The sequence below is a fragment of the Ixodes scapularis genome, unplaced genomic scaffold, assembly GCF_016920785.2.
Source record: "Ixodes scapularis isolate PalLabHiFi unplaced genomic scaffold, ASM1692078v2 PGA_scaffold4__175_contigs__length_147842914, whole genome shotgun sequence".
Classification (NCBI taxonomy): Eukaryota; Metazoa; Arthropoda; class Arachnida; order Ixodida; family Ixodidae; genus Ixodes; species Ixodes scapularis.
This window is the reverse complement of record NW_024609879.1, coordinates 87,038,902-87,053,096: the sequence shown is the minus strand read 5'-3', so window position 1 is coordinate 87,053,096 and position 14,195 is coordinate 87,038,902. Positions and strand designations below refer to the sequence as shown.

The following is a 14,195-nucleotide window of genomic DNA, read 5'->3' as shown; positions in this document are numbered from 1 at the left end:
CTTTTGTAGCATTTGTCTCGAAACACATTCGGCAGAAATCTGCCTAGATGGGTAAAAAGCAATCTAAAAAATCCCGACGCTGAGCTGGTTTCGAAACCCGACGTTTCGAAACCAGCTGTTTCTTTTTCAAGAATAACTGAAAACGCGCGGAGCAGCAGCAGCTCCGAACCTCTTACTCTTCAAAAATTTTCAAATTTTGAAACCAAGATTTTTAAAATTAAAATAAAAGTTTTAATTTTTACATATTATTTTACTAAAGACCAAAAGGATACGAGTTGCTGCTGCTCCGCGGCCTTTCAGTCACCCTTAAGGAAGAAACTGCGCTGGTTTCGAAACGTCGGGCTTTCTTTCGAGACTAGGTTAGAGCTACGTTTTTAGAACCTTATTATTCGTCTTTTTTTTTTTTTACGATTTTGTTTTCATCACGACACTGTACTCAAGAAATCACCCGATAACCCCAAAGTCACCTGTTTCCGCACCGTCTCGATCACCGCCACTACAAAGTAGGCGTTCCATTTTGCCGTTGCGACACATATTTTGCGTTATTTAGGAGTTTCGAGTGAATTGAATCCTGTATACCTGCACATCACCTATAGATCAATTGTTCATTGTATTATTTCTTGTTCAAATGAAAAACACCATGTTGAAGTATTTTGTATTTTCAACTGTTATTTTGTCTGTTATCTCACTACTTCACAATATTGCACAAGTTATCTGAAGTGTCAAAGAATTATTTCACTATGGTCCATATTTCTGACAGTACCGTATAATTCAAGAAAGAAAACAAAAAAAAAGCTTGTCCTAATCAAGAATCAAAGCAAACAAGATTTCTCGTTTTCGTTTGTTTAATCTCTGGGTGCCTACCTGCTAAGTTCACAACATTTCATCTTCTACTTATGCCAGTTTCATAGGACGGACTAAAAACTGACATTTCAGCAGCACGGCACAACCTTAAAAGAAAACAAAAAAAACATTAAGTTTTTTTTTTTTCGAGTGTCGCCCAGAACTCTTACAATTTCAAATTACTTTTTTTTTCACATTTAGTTTAAGTCCTGGTCTATAAATTCTGCCAGAAAACCCTCTCACAGTTATAAGCAATATATCTTGAGTAGTCACGTATACACATCAAGACTTGCAGCGCAAACACTTATACGTGTACTCAACACAGGAAATACGAAGGCAAAAGTCCGGGGAGTAATGTTTGGGTAAGGCAATACGGAAGCGTCAACGTTTTCAAACAAAGGACAAACAAAATTCGCGCAGCTAATATATAAAAAAAAAAAGTAGGCGTCAAATATATACCGCTGTGGGCCATCCGACGGCTTGCTGTGTATACAAAACCACTGGGATAGAAAAGGGCGTTTCTGCAGTCCTCGCATCAAGGGATCCTTCGCAAACTGCGTGCCCCCTAAGATTTACGAATCAGGCTGCCCTGGTAGGTCGGATGGCATACAAAAAAGGACTAGCGCTCGGACTGTTGGCAGTAAGGCTGATGTTTTTACTAGTTTTTACTAGCTGCCTCGGGAGCCATCCCGCCGGCAGGTCATGCAAAGCGTGCCAATTTCAATGAGGCGGAAGATAAGCCTGGTTGACAGAAGCGCCGGGAACTTGGAGTCGACGTGGAACTTAGAACTTGTCGCAAGCTATAACCAAAGTTGCAAAATAGTACGTCTGCGCCGCTCGTGGATGTATACGAAACCGATTCGTTTAGAGATAGCGCACGGTTGAGCAAATTATAATAATAAAAAAAGGGGATTGCGTGTTTTGAAGTTGCACCCAAGGCCACCTTACAACAGAATGTCCAACATATTATTGAAACTGCGGTACGCAAAAAAAAAAAAAAAAAAAGAAGACAAAAACAGAATGTCGGCCTTTTGTTTTCGTGTATCGTCGTGGTAGTTATACTTCGAGGCCGCCTTTATTATTTACGCCAGCCAACGTTTGCCGAGTCGGGCGAGTTCATATATGTGCACCCCGAGTCACGCTCCAGCAGACCGAATACAGCTCCGGCCGTTCGGTACTCCCGACTTGAGAATGCGAACTGCAGAAGTCCGAAAGTTTGGAAGCTGTTTCCAACGGAAGACCGCAGGTCAACATTGACCACGATATCCGGTTCATAGAAGAAAGGGTAAAAGCACAGGCGAGCTGGTGAAGAGCTTACGTAACAACCGGAGACACGGAACGATTAAAAAAAACGAAACAAAAAAACAACAACACAGCTTCAGACGCTGTGTTTAAGACTTTTTGTTTTGTCCGTTTTTTTTTTTTTTATCCTTCCGTTTCTGTGGAAGTTCGGTTCACCCCTCGTGTCTGGCGTAAAGAGACAGAGTCATTGTGAAAGAGTCACTACGCGTAAAGTCAGGTATAGAAAACTTCCGCTTTACTCGCAGTACATTCTCTGGGCATGAACTTGTACTTAAACTATTTGTTCCAGATATTTTCCGAGGAAAGTACAACTCCCGACTGTAAAGTACTTCCTCCAAATTTGGTCTCGTTAAATTTGTATCATAAAATGATGCTGTGTTAACTCTGAAGAAATACTGGGAGGGATATTCTACTCTCACAAGAAGAAATACTGGGAGGTGAAAAAGGGGGGGGGGGGGGGGGGGGGGGGGGGGGGGGCTTTTCCGTACTTTTGAAAACTTTGGCTACTTCTCGCTCGTTCAGCGCAAGTGAGGGGGTTAAAAATACCAGGAGAGGACAATTGGTAATCATAACGTAATACCTAAGACTGGTGCGGAAAAATTAAGAAACTTTCATGTCGAAGAAAAGGACAACTCAGGAGAACGTCTCAATGGTTTGAGACGTTCTCCTCTTTTGTCTTTTCCTTCGACTATTATCCTTCGATAATTAATCATAATTTGACACGTAAGACAGGTGCAGCAAGCCAGTACAAGCGGTGCCAAGTTCAGGAGTCGGACTTCTGAATTTGGAGTCATTTCCGAAAGTAACTACTCTGTGGTCACTTGAGTTTATCCAATATTTGCCGCCATTTTCGAAAATAAGTGATGCACCCCTAGTTTCCCCTGGGGCAATGCATACCAGTTAAAAAAATCGCCGTGTAAGGAAATGAAGGGGCATCACGAAAGACGGTGCTAAAATGCGCTTGTACTTTAGTGAAAGTACACACTATATATAGTACTTTACTTCAAGTGCATTGCACGCCGGTGTACTGACTACTTTACTTGAGGTACATCACCTCTCATTTACTTTGTAATTTTACCAGGTACTTTTTTTCATGTACTTTACCCAACACTGCGTAAAGTGACCGCAGCGGAGTAACCCTTACACATCTGCATTAGTATTTAATGGAAAACCACGGCAACCCGAGGGTATTTGTAAACTATACTCCGGAGAAAATACCGTGCATGCCTAAAGTGAATAGAGCAGAAAAACACGCAGAAAAAGCAAAGAGCAACTATAGAGGGAAACCGTAATAATGTAAGTAATAGGAACCCTAATTGCCGGCCAATCACCACATTGTAACTTTACATAAGTATATTACCTGTGGATTGAGAAACCACGCTTGTGACTCAGATGAGATAAACGACACCATATAACAGTAACCAAAAAGCAGGGTGAAAGTTATAGTCTAAGCTGAGTACTGCCGATGCGGCACCTTTACGGCAAGGAGAGCGCGCTAAGCATGAATGCTTCAAAGAGGGATACGGAGAAGCACTTCCTAATGCTTCTTGCGCACTCAGTTCATAGAAACGAAACAATAGCAGCCCCACAATTCTGCCCTTCAAAAGTAAAAATAAAATTGGAACACATTTTGGAGAAGGCGGCGTGCGACAACGGAAAAGTGAAGTGCAGACGGCGAAAAGAGCTGCGTTTGGCACCTTCCCCGTATATCCAGCTACGACCTCGTGTCCTGTCAGGCTCGGGAGACGACGACAAAGGGCCGTGTTATGGAGACGACCGACCGGCCGGTCCCCTTTGGGCGAGCGCGCGGTTGCCCGCGCGGGCGCCTTCATGCCGGTATGCAAAACGAAGCCTTTTGTTGCAGTGTGTGCGGACAGCGCCAGAGGTCGACAGACTCTTTGTGCGTGGAAGCGCGCCCCTCCGCACTGCGCAGCGTCTCGCTGTTGCCGTACCAGGAAACGCGCGCACAAGGCAAACGCTGTAACTGTCCGCGCAGACCTTTTCATGAATGGCCGTGGCTGGAAGGAAGGCCTGCAGGATGTATGCGATGCCGCGGGATGTATTATGCCCTTAGCCTATAAGTAGACAACTCGTCGTAAACTTCAGCGAGAGACCGATGTCGCGGTTTGCTTTCTTTTGATGCAGGCTGTATGTCTCCTGCCTGTGCAGATGCAAGGACAAGGGTTCGTGCTTCTAGAAGCAAGCTGGACCGGGACTTCTATATATATAGAGAAATGAAATAAATAGAAATATGTATAGAAATGCGCGTGGCCACCACTTTTGGTAATATGCGAATGGTTTTTGGAAGAGAAACGGAGATCACCAATTTCGAAATCTATACTCTAAAATGGTAATGAAAAAGAGGCAGGGAACAACCTAGTTGAAAGATGAAAAATATTGAAAGATAATATGCCGAATTGCGAGGCAATTAGAATCACAAACATGTATATCATCGTTTAGCAGCTTGTCTAGCCTGTTCAGCCAGACGCCTACGTTCGCGGCTCTCTTCATCAGATAATCTAACACGGGGCATGTGAACACTTGAAATGATAAACCTGCTGATCTCCCAGAACCTTCTAACCCACTCCTATCCCACCTTGCCTCCTCACTCACCTCTCCTCCTCACTTCACCCCTGGTCACACGACCTCCCGTTAACCAATCAGCGTCGAGCACCTCAGTCCTCCTCTCCCACCCGCCAACCAATCAGTGTCGAGTCTCGCGGCCAGGCTTTTATCCAGGCTTCACTTTTGGGATTCACGAAATGCCGAACACCTAGCCAAAGAACGTTTACCGTTAAAACGTAGAAAGAAAAAATGCATACTGAAGTTCACTTTAATACTGACAGAAGGTTAGGGCCGCATATTTCATTGCAATCGGTTACAATTTCAAACATATGTGCTGAACAAAGAGGGTGGACGGATAGGTATGGAGACTAGCGACCCATTATATCTCAATAAATACGCCTCCAATAACGCCCATTACGAGGGTAAGACCTACTTGAACACCGCGTAACTGTAGCAAAGCTCATGGAGGGTGGTTGTGAACGCGGAGGCCAGTAGCCCTACGGCACCTAAACAAGAAACAGGTACTTCTGAAGTGAAGTGTCAAACATCAAGCTCGAACACATTTTGGGCTCTTCCAGCGCCCTCTACGTCCTTCTCGCGGATAACCGGATTCCCGGTGAAGAAAACAAAAAAGGCCGACTAGGAAGTCAAGTGTCGCGCGTCAGCTGCGAAGGAAACGTACCGCTCGGCGGAGGCGTGGTTCGAGGGGAGTCCAATCGGCGTGACGCGACACCGGCAGGGCGGATGTCGCCCCGCAGAGCGAGCGGGCAGCGTTCGGTTTGTCGCACGGGCGCCACAGGTGGCCGGTCAATCGGGTCAAGAGACAGTCGCGGTCGGAAGACGTCACGGCAGTCCGCTCTGCCCTTCTTCCTCCTCTACCGCCCCGCGTTTAAAGAGCAAAGGGCAACGAGGCAAAGCAACGGCATCCTACGTGGACACGGCAACCCAGCCGTGATGATGTCGCCTAATGTACCACTACTCATGCAGGTTTGCACTTGGTGCCTACTCATCGCTTCGGGCCAAACGTCGTCTTCATCGCCTATCGGATATCGCGCTGACATCGCTCATCTGCAGTTGCTACACGTGGCCAACATCTACAGCGCACCCTTCACGGGCACGATGACGTCAGAAGAACTTCAAGAAGCAGCGCTACCACTGCCTATAAAGGAAACGCAAGCGGCTGCGGGCGTCAGTGGACACGGCAACCCAGCCGTGATGATGTCGCCTAATGTACCACTACTCATGCAGGTTTGCACTTGGTGCCTACTCATCGCTTCGGGCCAAACGTCGTCTTCATCGCCTATCGGATATCGCGCTGACATCGCTCATCTGCAGTTGCTACACGTGGCCAACATCTACAGCGCACCCTTCACGGGCACGATGACGTCAGAAGAACTTCAAGAAGCAGCGCCACCACTGCCTATAAAGGAAACGCAAGCGGCTGCGGGCGTCAGTGGACACGGCAACCCAGCCGTGATGATGTCGCCTAATGTACCACTACTCATGCAGGTTGGTGATAGAAAACATGTTTTTCACAGCGATTACCTCTGTTTGATTGTGTTGCCGTGTCCACACACAATTGCAGCTTGTGTACGCGATTGTTTCTCTGTAGCAGGCCTGTTGCTCATACTAGCTGGAGATGTGGAGGAAAACCCTGGGCCTATTACGCAAGAAATGTTTAATGATATGATTCGGACACAAAAGGAGATCCTTGCTAAAATTACTGAGGTACAAGTAAAACAGACTTCTTCGGAAGAAAGTATGCTACAAATGCAAAACAGGCTACTTGCGATAGAAAAAAAACTTGAGAGCGTAGGTGAAACTGAGAACAGGCTTGCTAAACTTGAAAACTCTGTTAGTGGCTACGATGTCGAAATAAATACTCTTGTAAAACAAATTGATGACTTAGAAAATCGTTCACGACGAAATAACGTTATCGTAAGGGGAATTAAGGAAGAGTCTTCTGAAAACGAGGATGTACTAATGAGGAAAATCAACAATGAGGTGTTTGACGCTATACTAGGTCAAAAACTGAACTCTATCCAACGTATACATCGACTTGGAAAAAAGATGACTGGTAGAGATCGCCCTGTAATACTTACAGTTGGGGATTTTAAAGAGAAAATGGCTATCATGAAAAACTGTGTCAAACTTAAAGGTACCCAAATTAGCATCAATGAAGACTATTCCAAGAGGGTTGTTGAGCTTCGAAAGAACCTGTGGAATTCAACCGCAGAGGAGAGGAAAAACGGTGCCAAAGTCAATCTAGTCTTTGATAAGCTGTGGCTTAACAATGTTCTGTACGCCTGGAATGAAGTCAGCAATGAGAGATACAAGTGTCGCGTTCCACCGGAAGCAAATAACGAGTGACTAAAACAAAATGATTCAGCATGTTTTAAAATATTAAACATAAACGCCAGAAGTATTGCAAACAAGGTTGACGCGTTCGAAAGCATAATGCTAGAGCACGATCCTGAAGTGGCCGTAATTACCGAGACATGGCTTCATGAAAATATCTTAAACTCCGAAGTTACTCCACCGAATTATTCAATAATAAGAAAAGATAGAGAGGGAAGGGGAGGCGGAGTTGCTATTATGATTAAAAATAACATCAAATTTGAAGTCCTTGAGGAAGTACGGGATGTAGAAGCATTATGGATCAAGACAAAATTGAATAACCGTACAGTTTATATTGGTGGCGTGTACAGAGCCCCGAATTCGCCAGTTGAAATGCTGTTAAAACTAAGGGGCTACATGGATTCCAATTTACGTTACGGAGACAACATTTTGTTACTGGGAGATCTTAATTTACCTGGGATTGACTGGTCATCATATTCTCATGGAACGGCGGAAGTAGCTAGTTGCGATCAATTATTAGAACTTGTATTTTGCTATAACTTATCCCAGGTGGTAACAGATTACACTAGAGTATGTTCAACAACGTCAACAATTTTAGATCTAGTTTTTGTTTCCGAGAGTTTAAAACCATATTTTTCGAAATGTGAAACCGAAGAAGGCCTATCCGATCATAGGATGGTACTCGTCTCATTGAATGTTACCCCAGAAAAATCGCACAGTCATTCAAGAAAGATGTTTTTGGATTTTAGAAGTGCTGATGATGTAAGCGTACTTGATTGCCTTGAACAATCGTTTGATGATTTTATGTTTCTTTACCAATCAGATGCTAGCCCAGACACGTTATGGGACTATTTTTCAAGCATGACATTACGGTGTATTGAGCGATTTATACCGAAGCGCCCTAAAAAAATCGCGAACAAAAATCCTTGGATTACAAGGGAAATAATCCACGCAAAACGACAACTGAAGCGGAGACGAGCGAGTTCACATGGTACAGGTGTAGAAAAAAAAACTTGCATTCAGCGATTGAGTCGGGAGCTGAGGCGTCTAGTTAGAGAGTCTAAAGAAAGGTTTTATAGTATAACACTTAAAAAATTCCTTAGCGAGGCACCTGAGAAGTTCTGGCGGTACGTCAACCCTTCGGCTAAGTTCCAGCAGCGTGCCTCTGACCCAAAAAATGAAAAGCAGAGCGTTGAAAATTTTAGCACTTTTTTTTCATCCGTTTTCACCAACGATGATGGAAATTTGCCAAGCTTTAGTGATTCTTCCAACAATCCTCCCATCAATAACTTAGATATAAGTGAGCAAGGAGTTTTTAACCTTCTACTTAACATCGACTCAAAAAAGAGCCCAGGTCCAGACGAAATTCCGAATGAATTTTTAAAAAGGTATGCTGAGTGGGTTTCTAAATACCTTACTATCATCTTTAGATTGTCTATGAGTAGCGGTTCTTTTCCCAGCGCTTGGAAAATAGCAAAAATTATTCCCATCCACAAGAGCGGTAGTGTTAATGACGTCTGTAACTTTCGCCCCATTTCCCTTACTAGTACATGCTCAAAGCTCCTTGAACATATCATATCTAAACATCTACTGGCTTACCTTGAAAAATATGACATATTATTTAAATCGCAGCATGGTTTCCGCAGAGGTCTTTCCACGACTACCCAGCTCATAGAAACTGTTCATGATCTCTCTCAAAGGATAAACTGTCGTGGTCAAACTGATGTAATATTCCTAGATTTCGCAAAGGCGTTCGACAAAGTATCTCACCCCAAATTGCTATTGAAAATCAGTGCTGTTTTTAAGAATCCAGCCATCACGAAGTGGTTTTCCTCTTATCTTTCATCACGGAAACAGTACGTTAAAGTTGGGGGTAGCAAATCCACTATGTCCCCAGTTGTTTCAGGCGTACCCCAGGGCAGTGTCTTGGGTCCTCTTTTATTTTTGATTTACATTAACGATCTGCGCAATGACATCTCGGTTCCAATCAGACTATTCGCCGACGACTGTGTGATTTACAATAAAATTGAAACATCGGCTGATCAAGTCGAATTAAACTGTAACTTAGAAAAAATTAAAAAGTGGTGTCAAAATTGGCAAATGGTGCTAAATCCTGAAAAATCTGTCTTCATGTCTATTACGAGAAAAATAAATGTTTTGGCTTATAATTATTGCATTGCGGGTGCTGAGTTGGAGAGAGTTAAAGAACATAAATACTTAGGCTTAATATTTACTCCTGATCTAAAATGGAACACTCACATTGATAACGTATGCATCAAAGCTAATAAAGCACTGTGGTGCCTTCGACGAAACCTCGCTATTGCAACTCCTGAAATAAAAAGTCTAGCTTATAAGACACTGGTAAGACCCGTCATCGAGTATTCTAAAATTGTATGGGACCCATATACCGTCACAAATTGCAATAAGCTGGAGAAAATCCAGCGACTCGCATCCAGGTTTATTTTTAATAAATACAGCCACGTTCATTCCCCCACAAAACTATGTGAACTTGCCAATCTTCCTACATTTGAATCAAGAACGAAGTATGAAAGGTTAAAGTTTCTTTTTCAGATTATTCATAATTGCGTAAAAATAAGGAAATCCGAGTACTTTGAAATTTCCTCCACCGAATCCTCAAGACATCGTCATAGCATGTACATTCCTAATCCATCTGTTAAAAACGATTGCTTTAAGTACAGTTTTTTTCCGAGGGCTATTAAAGATTGGAATATATTACCTGATTCTGCTGTGTCATCTATGTCGCTAAATGAATTTCTGGACCGTGTCAGTGATATTATTGTATGTGCTACAAACTAAAACCACTACAGCTTGTGTAAAGAAATGTTTCACAACTACGAAGTGATATTCGTTTCGTAAACTGCCGAAATGACGAAGCCTCTCAATATGTCTGTAACCTTTGTGTATGCTTGCGTGTAAGCGTACATGTTTGTTTGTTATTGTCCTTTTTTTTCTCCACCCCTGTAATAGCCCTGTGCAAGGGCTGACAGTATCAATAAATGAAATGAATGAACCAGGCCGTAGTTGCGCTCTTTCCACGTCACTTAGAGGAGGCCACCGTGGGGAACTGATTGGGTACGAACGCGAAGGCGTGTACTCAACCTGGCCTCCCGGTGGGGGACGCAGGAAGACCGGCAGTAGGGCCTTGTTTTCTAGAAGGACGAAGGCGTTGGAAACAAGCGCTGCCGTGCCGTCCGCTGTACTCGTCATTCGGCCTTTCGCGCCCGGTTGTAGTGCGGTGATACGCTGCCTGAAAATAATTTTGGAACTTAATTGTTTGTTTAAGGCACGAAATGCCGTTAATTTGGGACGGTGCAAATATGGGGTCGCGATCGAAAAGTGATTCGTCCTTCAACGTAAATTTATTGTGGAAAAAAAAAAAAAAAGCCAAGTTAGTGAGTGAGGTTCGCCCTTATACTATAGAAATTATCAGCGTAGTGTCATCAGCGCAGACGTCAGCGAGTAATTAACGCTATCGATTTAGATCGGTAATGTTACCCTTACAGCGTAGAAGGTATCGATTTAACCAATCGTTGAAGTATCGGTTGTCCTTAGTATAGAGTAAAATAATAGAATATTTTTCACGTATGTTCAATCGTTATAGTGATCGATTATTTATTTTTACATATTCCGCAATAGAGCTGGCGCAAACGCGGCATCAGTGAGTTTGCGCATTTTATTTAAAAAGGAGTACGCATTAAAATTTAACGCTCCCTTACTTCTGTAAAGCTTTGATAATGTTCAGCGAACACTCAAATCGGGGATGACGGGGGAGGGGGGTCGGGGTGGGGCACAGTGATGCTGCTTTTCTACCGATGTGCTCTGCGTATACAAAATAAACAACTACAACGAACAACAGGTGATGAGTCATCGCTGCTGGGTATTTTTTGTAGGTAGACGGGGGAACATCACGGTGTATGTTTTATAAATGCATGCGCGATGCCTCGCCGCACTGAATATGGAAAGGCAGAGGCAGAGTGGTTCCCCGAACTGCCTCGTAAAAGGCTGCTCGTGAGCGCAGCGCGGGAATTCTGTAAGGACGTCGCGCCCATACAGGCATCCTTAAGATGTCGACTTCTACAAGGACCTGGCGTGGCCAGTCCGGACAGTGGATACTCGCAGGCAGTAGTAAAAAAATGCACATCGTTCGTGCGCATTTTGAGTGCTGATTCATGCTGGGCTCGCACCCCCAGATGATCCCCCTCGTCTCCCAATGACCATTCTCGTGTCCAAGCGGTCGTCTTCGAGTTCAAGTAAGTCAGTTCGTTGGACATGATGGACAGCTCGTTGCACATTATGGCCACCTCATTTAGTAGTATGGTCAGCTGGTTGCACGTAACGGTTAGCTCATTTCACGTGATGGTAAGCTCATGTTTCACATGACGCTGCAGATGATAGCACGTTGCACAACGATCCCCTTTCCAGATAGGGCGGAGCTGCTTGTTTCTTCCTCGCGGCCACCTCGCGTGTGCCTGCACTCAGTCACTAAATAACCACCTCTCCTAATCCGGTAAAACAAACACGCGTGTGCTGATTGCTAGCGATCAGCGGAATCCCGGAAAACATTAAACAACGATGAGACTCCTCGTTTATCGTACATTTTTTCCAGCGCTTGTCACCCGGCGAAAAATGCCGACTCAGTAGACGCATGCGCGGAGTTTGGCAGTTTACAGAAGAGACCGCGCACGCTTAAAACTGGTCTCCCGGGCATTTTCGCCCTGGAGACAAAAATGGCAGAATGTGTCAGGCGATTATTAGAACGGTCTTTACATATGGCTCGCACTGGCGTGAGTGACGTCACATAGGCGGCCATTATGAAGGACCTTGTTGCTGGTTTAATGTCTCGAATGATGTTGCATTCCTTTGCTGCAATATTCGATCGATATTCCGTCGAGCCCCTCCTACCACGGCCCTGATTGGGCCGGCTAGTCTTATTCAATAAATAAATATAAATACAATATGTTTCCCCATTATTGAATTTCTGTTTTGCTCGGAGAACAAGGGGAATGACCATTCTTACGGGGCAATGACGTAACGTGCAAGCCATGCAAAGAGTAGCAATGACGCCCTCTTGTGGAATAAAAAAAGAAGTGCAGTCAGCGTGAGCCAGCACTAAAATGCTATCATCAATGAGTCAGCTAGAAACGGAAACAATACCAAGGTCCCAAAACGAACGGGTGCATCTGGAGTAAACAGTAAACACCAGCAAAATGCACGTACAAGTACACGGTGCTTGAGTTCGTGTTTTGTGTTCATTCTTTGTGTTACCCCCCTTTTCTTTATTTCTAGTAATTTGGCTCCACCCTAAAAACAGTTTCACAAGTGACTACCTTAGTCTTAACAAATGTAATGTAAAACATCTATAAAGCACTGTTATGCCCCAAAACTCGATACAGAGAAATTCGATGAAACGGCCCTTAGCGATTCGATGAAATGGCGTTCGATGAAATGGCGTTCGATGAAATGGCGTTCGATGAAATGTCCATTGATTCGATGAAACGGCGTTCGATGAAACGGCGTTCGATGAAATGTCCGCTATCCTCATCCAACAACACAACTCGGCTGAACAGACTTGCTGCAAAAAATTACTCCATCCCCGAGTGGTTGCAAGGATGCGAAGAAGCTTGAAGCGAAGATCAGTTCGGCAGATTGCAAGACTAAGCATGACCTGAGCGATACCGCCCCTTACGTAACGATTCGTGAATGCGACTTCTTGAGCTTGGGTGACATCGTTTAATTCTGTCGCGGATTGTTTTTACCATTTCTGAAAGAACGGAGAACTGCTTCCCGAGATTTCCGATAAAGCCTCGGATAACAGGCATCACGATCCTTGAACCCAAAGACAACTCTTTACTCGAGAGCGTAGCTTACTTTGCTCGTACGCAGAAAAAAAGAGAACGCAAGAACGAGAATAAGTGGAAGACAAAAGACGGGCGAGCCCGAAACCAGAGGGAGGAAAAAGAGGTGGCGCAAGGGGTTAACCACTTCGCCCTTACAGCCCTGTCCGCGGCGGACCCTTTGCAAAACAGCCCTTCCCGACGCTATAGCGTCGTCTACGGTTGCCCAACAAACGCGACTCCGTCGTTTCGTTTCAGCCCGGCGTTTACGTCAGCTCTCAATTATGCATTCTCTGCAGCGCGCCCGGAGAAAGTTCCGAGGAAGCGTCGTCTCGTCCAAGGTCAGGATATACCAACACAACGTCGGAAAGATGTACGGGTGCGACCCCCGCGACGGCCGTCTTAAACGCAATTTTTATATCGAAGACAACCACATGTACGGCGCTCCAATAACCGCCTTCGGCCAATACCACCTACTAGAAAACAAGTTGCTCCGTTCCATGGGCGCCGCCATGTTTGTTTATGCTCACGCCACGACGAAGTAGGGCCTTTAAACTCGTCAAACACACAGTTGGGGCGGAAGTTTACGGAGCGCGCCGATAGGCCTATCACGACGATGACTTCGCGCTTTTTTCGCCGACATCCAATCGGTGATTCGGCACTTTTTGCTGCAGTGGCATGCGCTCTAAAGTATATATCCTCCGTTTTCACACCAAGTCCGAACGCTGCCACGGCACCACAGCGACCGTCGTGTTTGTGCGCTTGCTATACAACCCGCTAAACCAAAATCATGCGCACTGAATGCGGCGTGTTTTTTTATGCGTGATAATTTTTTTATGCGTGATTATTTCTTTATGCATGATAAATTTCTTTTTATGTGTGATAGACGAAGACGACGAGCGCCGCGACGCGATGCGCTTTTGGAGCTGTTTGATTGGGCTCCATCGGATTCCATGGCGTCGGAGCTGTGCTCGGAAAGCGTAATTTCCTCCGCCATCTTGTTGTCCACGAGCTGTCTGGCGCGTGCTGAAGAGTTATTATAATAAACGCTAGAGGCTCAACTGGCGCTAGTGTCTATGGGACTTCCGGTTGCAAATTGAAGCAGACAGCATGCAGTCTACGCGCGTGAATTTTGTCTCGTCGCCGGAAAATAAGATTAAAAACTTCTGTTATTTCGGTTGTACCGGATAGTATGTACCTTTATTAATATTGTGAAAGTGTAATTGCTTTAGTTACAGCATTTTTCCTTTACCACTGAACGATGTTAAACTT

The 14,195-nt window shown here is 44.6% G+C and overlaps 2 protein-coding genes across 2 annotated transcripts in view; one reads left to right on the top strand and one right to left on the bottom strand.

Moving 5' to 3' along the window:
* LOC120837761 overlaps positions 1-14,195 on the bottom strand; it is a 104,708-nt gene that overhangs the window by 40,088 nt on the left and 50,425 nt on the right. The window lies entirely within an intron of this gene.
* Positions 5,926-7,927, top strand: LOC120837760. The gene has a single exon (XM_040207331.3). The coding sequence runs from the start codon at positions 5,926-5,928 to the stop codon at positions 7,078-7,080; it is 1,155 nt and encodes a 384-aa protein (XP_040063265.3). The 3' UTR covers positions 7,081-7,927.